This window comes from Dipteris shenzhenensis, chromosome 17 (assembly GCF_047967505.1).
Source record: "Dipteris shenzhenensis isolate YYH24624 ecotype China chromosome 17, Dip_SZ_1.0, whole genome shotgun sequence".
Classification (NCBI taxonomy): Eukaryota; Viridiplantae; Streptophyta; class Polypodiopsida; order Gleicheniales; family Dipteridaceae; genus Dipteris; species Dipteris shenzhenensis.
This window is the reverse complement of record NC_141612.1, coordinates 5,751,978-5,761,480: the sequence shown is the minus strand read 5'-3', so window position 1 is coordinate 5,761,480 and position 9,503 is coordinate 5,751,978. Positions and strand designations below refer to the sequence as shown.

Here is a 9,503-nt window from a genome sequence, read left to right as displayed (position 1 = left end):
TGAGCTAAAGTATAAATGTGGAGATATGGAAACACTTGGAGATGTTATGCCCTATAATACATCCAACAAATCATTTATAGCATGGGACAAAGACGAGACTTATGCAACAAACATTACCAAGAATACAAAGTGCACCACCTTGGATTTTACTGTAGGCGACATTTTACAAATGAGGTCATTTGCAAATAAGAATGTAGCAGAAGGTGAAGTATTGGGATTTGAACAAGTGGAGCAATGGTCATTTGTGCAGATGAGGATTTTAAAAGTCACTGATGATGGCATGTTTGATAACATAACATCCTTATGTGCTCCCTACTATGAGGTAGGCAAGAATATGAGATGGAGCATGCTGAATTCATCAGCAGCAGCGTCTCTTTCCAGCCTTAGCCTCTCCATTGTCCTCTTCCCGAATCGAAAGGCTTACTCCTGAGAACGACAAAGAGCTGAATCCTCTGCTGTACTCCTCCTTGGCCGTCATTGCCTTCTTGCTCACCATCTTGTAGATCTCTGTCAATACCGTCATGAAGGCCCTCTCCACGTTCGTGGCATCCAGCGCTGAGGTTTCAAGAAAGAATAGCCCTTCCTTCTCCGCGTAGTTCTTGGCATCTTCCACGGAAACAGCCCGCAGATTGCCCAGATCGCATTTGTTGCCCACTAGCATCACCACTATGTTACTGTCCGCGTGCAGCTTGAGCTCTTCCAGCCAGCGAGGAACGTGCTCGAAGGTTTGCCATTTGGTAATGTCATAAACGAGAAGCGCCCCAACAGCACTCCGGTAATAGGCACTCGTTACGGCCCTGTATCTGTCCATGCATACGAACACACTGCATGAGCATGGATGTCTGGAATGCACAGTTCAAAGCCCACGATGAAGCAGCTTCCCTATCTGAATTTGTTACAAAATACATTATGTTAGAAAGCCGAAAGTTTTGGATTGATCAGGGAGTGTCATAACGGAACAAAATAAACGATGTAATCGATTCCTCTATTCTAAAGCCGGAAGTTTTGGTAAACATTAGTACCGAAACAAACAATGGACTGGACTCGTAAAGACAGTGGTGTGCACCTTTCTTGTCCGGCTGTATCCCAGATCTGTGTTTTGATAGTCTTTTCCTCAAGCACTAGCGTCCTTGTCTGGAACTCGACTCCTATGGTGGCTCCAGATTCAAAGCTGAACTCCTTGAGCGAGAATCTCTTAAGCAGCTGCGACTTACCCACCGCTGTGTCACCGATAAGCACCACTTTGAAAATGTAGTCAACCTTGGAATCGTTGGGATCAGAGAGACTCATGGTTTGGACGTTGATGCGCTCACTGGGGCAGAAGATTGGAAGCCTAGTCTACCGTAGGCGTTCTCATGCGAGGGATACGAAGAGGAAATCCGCCCAACAAAGCTGCGGCAAACCATGCGTCCAGTCACATGCAGTTGATGCGCAGAGAAGTATTAGCTCATACTACATAGCAAGCTGAGTTACGTAGAAGATCGTTTCGAGTCCAGCCGTTACAAGACGCATGAGCGAGGGCGATTGCTGCATACGCGCGCATGGAGATACCATTTTCCACTCTGTTTGTTGATCTTTCGTTCGATCTCAAGGTCAAGGTCGTGAAGACACGTCTCACCACTCCTCCACCACGCCCGGTTGGTTGTGTTAAAAGACTCCTTTTGAGATCTACATCTGAGCTTTCTATAAGACACCGATTTCTCCATTTATGTTAGTCAACGACTTAGGGGCGAGACTCGAGAAAGTGATAGAATGGGAGGGATCCATCCTATCTCGAGTGATGAGCATTCATTTCTCATCCTTGACCAAGAGGACCATTTACCCATTAAATTACAAACTTAGGATGTTCCATTTGAAACTAGTCCATATGCTAAAGCCTTTAACCTTAAGTGTAGCCCACCCACCACAAGTCTAGGATCAAGAAAAATGATTGTTACTCATTGAGAGTGGGAGGGTTGTGGAGAGTCCAGTGCATGGTCCCATTATGTAGAGGAGAGTAGGGGTGGCCTCAAACGACGTCACCTAGAGCATAGTGTCTCTCGCAGCGCTTCTGTCATGCTCGTATTGAACTAGGTAAAGGGGGGAATATATCGGAAGACTCATCCCATCATGAGGAGGAAGCTCCTAAGGAGGGAGAATCCAAGGAGGCTGATGTCCCATCCTACGCGGACGTGCTTGCCAAAAAGATTCTTGGCAGTTTCTCCCCATTACCTAACGAAGAGGCCCAACAGATACTACATGCAGAAGTATCTAGACATACGAAGGAAACGGAGCACAAGGATTGGTTTGAAGGAGGCAAAAAACACTCTTATGCCTGCAAGCTGCTCATGGATGATGTCAGCACCAGGCCAAAGCTGGCGAGACTTGCCAAGGGAGGTGTATACTTGTTCTTCACTAGACGTACCCCCTCACTGGAAGAACTGGCTAAGTTTATGCTCTACGAGTGTGACCTTCCTCAGAGTGGATACTTGGCTAGGTTAGTGGTGAAAGCTTCTTTCTCATCAGGTCCACCTTACCATGGAGTCCGGCTTTCAGCATGGATGAGTTTTTATACCAAGGCCACCCAATGTGGATTGAATTTCTAAACCTTCCAACATGTTTGGGAGATGCAGTGGGTAAGCTTGCAATGTCTTTAGGAAAATTTCTCCTCATTCCCCATGCAATGAGAGCCAATATGGGGCGAAGCAAGGCATGGATACTATGGGATCACAATCACATCACCCCGGATTTCCAAGAGATCTAACTTTCGAATGGACTTTCATTTGCCTAGCAAGGCAGATTCAGCCCTTTTCCAGATGCATGCTTTGCTTACAAGAAACTAGGTCACTTCGTAAGGGAGTGTCTAGCAAAAATGGTGCAAATACCATGCTCGCATGTGGAGAGAAGATGGAAGATGGAGACAATGCTTCCGAAGAGGATTTATTGAGCGAAGGAAATGCCAAGATTCCTCTGGACGAGATCGCCACATCATGCAAAGACGAGGTGGCTAGTCATCAATCCCCACAAGAAGCAATGCTTGCCCCGGCTCAGGAACAACAATGGATGACAGTTGGTATGAAAGGTAAGCCCTTGCCATAGGCCAGAGACTACAAACAGAGCCCGAATCATGAAGTAGGTCTGGGTGTTAGGTCTCGAGTTCCGAGTGATCATTCTAAGGACCCCCCGATGGATGAAAAGGAGCTTCTACATACCAATCGGACTAAAGAAAAAGATGGAGCGAAAATGCATACTCAAACCCTTGTGGTTGTGGACGAAGACAAGGACCTCCCAGACATGAATCACAAGAAGAGGCTCCTCGAACAGAAACTACAAGCCTTAATTCATCCCCATGGTGCTGCAAGAAAACTATCTGCCCAACCGAATGGCGATCTATCAAAAAGGATGAAGGAGGTGGTGAGGCAATCGAGTGGGGGTAGAGAGGACCCTTTTAATTTCCTAAAAGCGTTATCCCATTAGGTCACATGCAGGAAAGGGTGCTTTGGGGTTTGATCTTAATATGATATCTTGGAATGTAAGGGGGAGGGGGGTGACACAATTAAACAAACGAGATGTTTGTCAATTTTCCAAAAAGTTAGTCCACAGGTCATTATGTTCGAGGAGTTCAAATGTGGTGAGGGAGATAGATTCTGGAATTCTTGGAGGAGTAGAGATTTCAACCTCTTTATGCACTACTCGTAGGCATGGGACTGCGATCTTAGTTTCCAATAACCTTAACTCATATGAGCTATATAGAGATAAGGAAGGGTTCATTGTAGCAACCAATATTGTAGTTAAGGGTGTAGAATTGAAAGTAGCAAGTGTCTATGCGCCCCGTGCCCCGGAGGATAGAGCCAAATGTTGGGAGAGGATGAGTGCTTGCATGGGAGATGGTAAATGGATTGTAGGAGGGGACCAGAACTTCACTAAAGTTGAGTCAGACAAGTCTCACAGTGTAAAAGCAGCAGCAGCTGGTCCCAAAAGGGAAGCATGGGAGGAGCTTTGCCTAAACCATGGTCTCATTGATTGCTCGGAGTTAGTCCAAGGGAGTCTAAGAGGATTCACCTTGACTAATCGCAGGAAAGGCATGCAGTTTAGAGCTGATAGGCTTGATTGATTCTATGTTTTCGACGAGGGATGGTGCCTTAGAAGCCCCATGTAGGGAGGATGTTTGTCCATCTCCACAATTTTGGATCATTCGCCAATTATCTTGAGCTTATGTGTCACTTGGAATCGATGGAGAGATCGAGGGATGTCCCGATCACACTCAATGAAAGGATCTTATCCCTTCTGCATTTTTGTGCTGCAATCTGTAAGAACTAGGAGGAGGTGTGCGATGGCATGATAGATCCGCACAAGAGGTGGGATCGTGCAATTAGAAAGGTGGTGCTACTATTACAAGATTGGGATAGAACCTACAAACGGTGGCGCAAGGAGTCTGAAGGATCCCTGACATACGCCATTGAAGGTCTGAGAGAGGCACTAAAGCAAGCCCCCATAGATCTAATTTTATCCACACTATTGGTTGGAGCAGAAGCTACTTTGCAAGCTACAGAGCTAGAAAGAGCAGAAGAGGCTAGAATTAAGAGTAGGCAATCTTGGTTGGCCATAGCTGATGGCTCCTCAAAGGTCTTCTTTCAACAAGTTAAGAGAAAACAAGCCAAAGATAAGATCAAAAGAGTCCAAGACACCAAAGTTAACCTCATCACTAAGTATTGGCACATTGTAGACACTTTCTTAAAGGAATTGGTAGTGATAGTGGGTGAAGAGCCAGTCTAGGTGATGCCAGATGCGCCAAATGTTTGGATGAAGCCCTAGGTAGGCTTGATTGTAGGATATATGACTTTTAGAGAAGTGTCCTTGCTAAGCCCTTTTCCCACTTAAAATTGGAAGACAAAAAAGAGGGGGAAATAGAGGAAACAAGAGGAGAAAAAAGAGAGAAAAATAGAGGAGATAAGAGAGAAAAACACAAGAAAAAGAGAAGGAAAGAGAGGATAAAAGAGAAGAAAAGAGAGGGGAAAAGAGAGGGGAAAAGAGAGGGAAAGAGAGAGGAAAAGAGAGAAGGAAAGAGAGGAGAAAAAAGAGAGAAAAATAGAAGAGAAAAGAGAGAAGGAAAGAGAGGAGAAAAAAGAGAGAAAAATAGAGGAGAAAAGAGAGAAAAAGAGAGAAGGAAAGAGAGGAGATTGGATTTCCATCATGCATGCCCTCTTTTTTTATCCTGCCCTCATGCTTTAGTCCAATTTCCATCTTTCTTTATCCCACCGTCATGCAATCACTTATTTCCATCATTCATGCAATCCCTTATTTCCTCATGAATGCCTAAGGCATTGAAAATTCAACTTTAACATGCATTAGGGAAAGTATGGACTCAAAAAGGGCCTCATAAGGAGAGGATTAGGAAATATCTTAGTTTCCTAATTGCTACAGGAAAACATCATGGTAAAGGGAAGGCTTCATTATGTTTAGACTCATTAATACATGGGGATCTCATTTTAGAGATTTTTTGAAAGTTCAAATGCGTATCCCCACCACATAGCAATCTAAGGGAAGACCTAATGGTGCACAATAATCACCCATATCAACCGTAGGATTTCAATGGCCATGTGATCATGTGGTAGTGCATCGATAGCCAATGTCAGTCTGACTGGCGTGATGGTTAGTGAACTGGGTGAATGTGTGCTCTAGCCGTTGGATCATATCAAATTTGACGGATCTCAATGCTAGTCAATGAGGATCTTTAGATCTCCTTGAATCTAATGGACTTAATCAATGGGCAGAGCAAGTAGGTGGCCTACCAAAGATTTAATGCACATACTAAGCCACGAGGCATCCTAAGGGTTAGAAACCCCTTTATCATCATCGTTCAAGTAACTTGGGGTTGGGGCCATTTCTTTCCACCAATGAGGAGGAAGAAAAAACCCTCCATTCTTTTAATGCTTGATCCTTCTCATTGTCCTAGAGCTTAATCCAAATTCTTAAGCCCCTAATGTAGAAGGCCCTTTTTGAGTCCAAAATTCCCCTAATGCATGCAAGGGAAAGGAAAGAGAAGGAAGGGGAAGGGGAAGGGGAAGGGTAAGGGCAAGAGGAAAGCAGAAGGAGAAGTGGAAGCGAAATAAAGGGAATGCAACAAAAGAAAACTATTGGAACACGTCTATAAACACGTCTATCAGCGCATCTATAGGTCCAGCTACCTATTTTCCCAAAAATTAAATGCACTCTGATAGACTCTTTTTTAGAAAAAGGTGAAAAGGACATGCGCTCGACCCCAAAAAGGACAATAGTAGTACCAGAAACATCCTTTCCCTGCATTCGACTATTGGCTCTTTCCTATTGCTTTCGTAGGAAGAGCTGGGTTTTCTCAGTATGCAAGGTTCTAAGGCTTTTTGTCACCTACAAATATATCGAGGTTGTCAGTTGTAGTATATGTGTATCTTAGGACCTCGAGTCGTGTTCCACTGAGAGACGTAGGCTTAAGTGTGGTAAGCAAACAAAGTGCATGCATGTGTAAAAGGAACGTGTATCATCATGATTGAGGTAATGAAGGCTTTCGCCTTCATTGGTTGGGGGTTGCAGGGTTTAGGAGGAAATTGAGGATAAGAAGGAGGTTCCAAGGTTTAGAAGGAGGTTCTAGGGTTAGAAGGAGTTCCAGGGTAAGAAGGAGGTTCCAGGGTTTACAAGGAGGTTCCAGGGTTAAGGAGTCCTAAGGTTTAGGAGGTTCTAGGGTTAGAAGGAGGTTCCAAGGTTTAGTAGGAGTCCAAGGTTAGAAGGAGGATCCAAGGTTCAAGGTAGAGTACATGGTGGAGAACTCGTCTCCCTCGTAGATCATGGAGTTTAAGGGTTGAGGAACAAAGGGTTTAGGGGGAGCATAGGAGTGGGAGAGGAAGAAGGTGTAAGAGCATGGGGGAAAGAAGAGAGAGGAGGGAGGAGGAGGAGGAGGAGGAGGAGGGAGGAGGAGAGAGGAGGAGGAGGAGAAGGGAGGAGGAGGAGGAAGAGGGAGGAGGAGAAGGGAGGAGGAGGAGGGAGGAGGAGAGGGAGAGGATGGGTTGCAAGGTTGGAGGAGAGGGGAGGAGGAGTTGCAAGGTTAGGACATGCTTTTGGACGTGGAGTGCAAGGAAGCATGGACACTTGAGACAATTTCTTGGAATACCAAAGTAGAACTCAACACAATGCCCCAAAGAGTGCAGGATTCATTCCATTATGGGGTATATATACAAGTTGGAGAGCTTCTCTCTCTGCATCTAGGAAGTGCAACACATTCTCTCTCTACATGTAGAAGTCATAAGTAGAAGTTGTAACACATTCTCTTTGTATATGTAGAACTTGCATATAGAAATTTTAACACATTCTCTTTCTACATGAACTCGCATATAGAAATTGTAACACATTCTCTTTCTACATGTAGAACTTGCATATAGAAGTTGTAACACATACGCAAGACACTCCTCCCTCTCCATCGACCACCACCTTACTCCCATCCTCACATTGTAAGTAACTTCGAGCCCATCTCATAGCGATAACCCAGCCATCCACCCACCGTCCATTGTTCCTCAACAATCCTGTTACATCGAGAAAGACTTGGAGAGCATTCAGGTGACCACCTCTCCCTCTCTTTCGATTTCCGTCTGTTAAGTTTTTTATTTCTTCTCTCTTTTTTTCCCCCCCTCCCATTTCCACCACCCCCTCCCCCTCCCCCCTCCATCTCCCCCTCCCCCTCCCCCTCCCTCCTTCATCTCCATTTTCACCTCCCCCTCCCCCTTCCCCCTCCATTTCCACCTCCCCCTCCCCACTCCATCTCCACCACCCCCTCCCCCCTCGCCCTTTCCCCCCTCCATCTCCATCTCCCCCTCCCCCTCCCTCTTTCCCTCCCCTTCTTTCTACATGTAGAACTCGCATATAGAAGTTGCATGTAGAAGTCGTATGTGCAACTCGCATGTACAACTTGCATGTAGGAGTCGTATGTAGAACTTGCATGTAGAACATGCAAGTTGGATTTCTAAGAGGGATTATTTCTAGCATTATGTAAGTACAAGCAGAGCTTTGCTGCTACTCTACACACACATTCTATCCTATCTAAGTCCATGTTGGCACAATGACAACATACTCCCGGATCCATTTTATTACCCATCCTCAGCTTATGGCTACAAGTTATAGCTAATTGCGAGCACGTACCTGGGTTGCCATGCTTTTAGTCCAGTGGCTGTGGAACTTGTGTCATGCCAGTCGATCCTGCTGTAAAGCCTTAACACCATACAATTTTTGTGCAGTTCCAGGTAGCCTGTATCCACCATTTGCTCGAACAAAGATATGTGGCGTGCTTCTAAGAAGATCATTCTTTGATAAAGTCAGCTTGTAATCTGAGCATCGACCCTTTCATTGGGATTAAAGCTGAGTGGAGTCAAATGGGAATCAAGGTAACATGGGACCTCTAGAATGAATTCCAATGTTTTACAGAATATAGCACTTTGGCAAAGGAAGCGATCAATGTTGCTGCACATTATTTGCTCATGCTACTGAAGTGCTCAGATCATTGTGCCTTGGATATTCCATTCTATGCCAGAGTATGGTTCGATCATTGGCCAATTAATGGTTCGATCATCAGCCAAAGTGTGTATGTTGGCTTCCCATTTTTTATGCCATGGAACTGCATAGAACTTGGGATGGGTTCTGAGACATGGAGGTGCCCGTAAGTACTCCTTTAAGAAGATTACATCAAAGAGCTTGGGACGGCGCCAATCAGGTTGTGGATCCAACTTGCTAATCCAACCTTCACTAATTTGACGCTGACGAAGGTTGGTAGGAAAGTTGTCCATCCACCTTAAGTTTTCATATCAGGATATTTGCTCCAAAATTCCTTGATGGGGTTACTGGGAAGTGGTATCTCATCAAAATTATGCCCATCATTGGAACTTGGCATGGGCATACGAATTGGATGATCCCGATCTTGATATTCAAAATCAAATACTGTGTCATTTTTTGTTGATGGAAGCACCAGAAGTGTCAAAGGTGATGATGGGGCAAGGAGAGAATCGGGGGACATTAGGGAGAAATATGGCAGAGTGATAGTTGCAGAAGGGGGAGCACAAGGGAGAGGGGGAAGAACTGGGAAAATGGTTTGAGCAGCTTGGTAATCCTCAAGGGTAGGATTAGCAAGGGAGGGGAAAAAGCTAGGTGTGAGGGGCTCGTAAGTTTGTGACTGTTGGGTTAGTTGAAAATGGTGAGAGGATGAGCAAAGAGATGATAGAGGGAATAGATGTTAGGATGGAGCTCGGGGAAGGTTAAGAGGGTGGTAGCAGCAAGGGTACAACTATGGTTATGATATTAGCAGAAAGAGTGGTTAGATATGGGAAGTTGGATGTGAGATAGGCCTTGCCATCTTCCCACACTTCTTTTTGCTGGTGCGATGGGATGATCAGCTGCATGGGTGGGATGTCGGTTATGTCATGCCTTGCAAATAATAGGGATGGCCTTTGTAGCAATGGCAACAAACTTGCAATAACCTTCAGGGGATGACTACCCATGAGATAGAC

General features: G+C 45.1%; 1 protein-coding gene across 1 annotated transcript; it reads right to left on the bottom strand.

The window, feature by feature from the left end:
* Positions 1-358: 358 nt before the first annotated feature.
* On the bottom strand, positions 359-7,675 carry LOC147891580 (ras-related protein Rab11A-like). The gene is made up of 3 exons (XM_087388701.1): positions 7,641-7,675; positions 1,067-1,264; positions 359-803 (listed from the first exon to the last, which is right to left on the bottom strand). The coding sequence occupies exons 1-3, from the start codon at positions 7,673-7,675 to the stop codon at positions 359-361; spliced, it is 678 nt and encodes a 225-aa protein (XP_087244827.1).
* Positions 7,676-9,503: the final 1,828 nt, after the last annotated feature.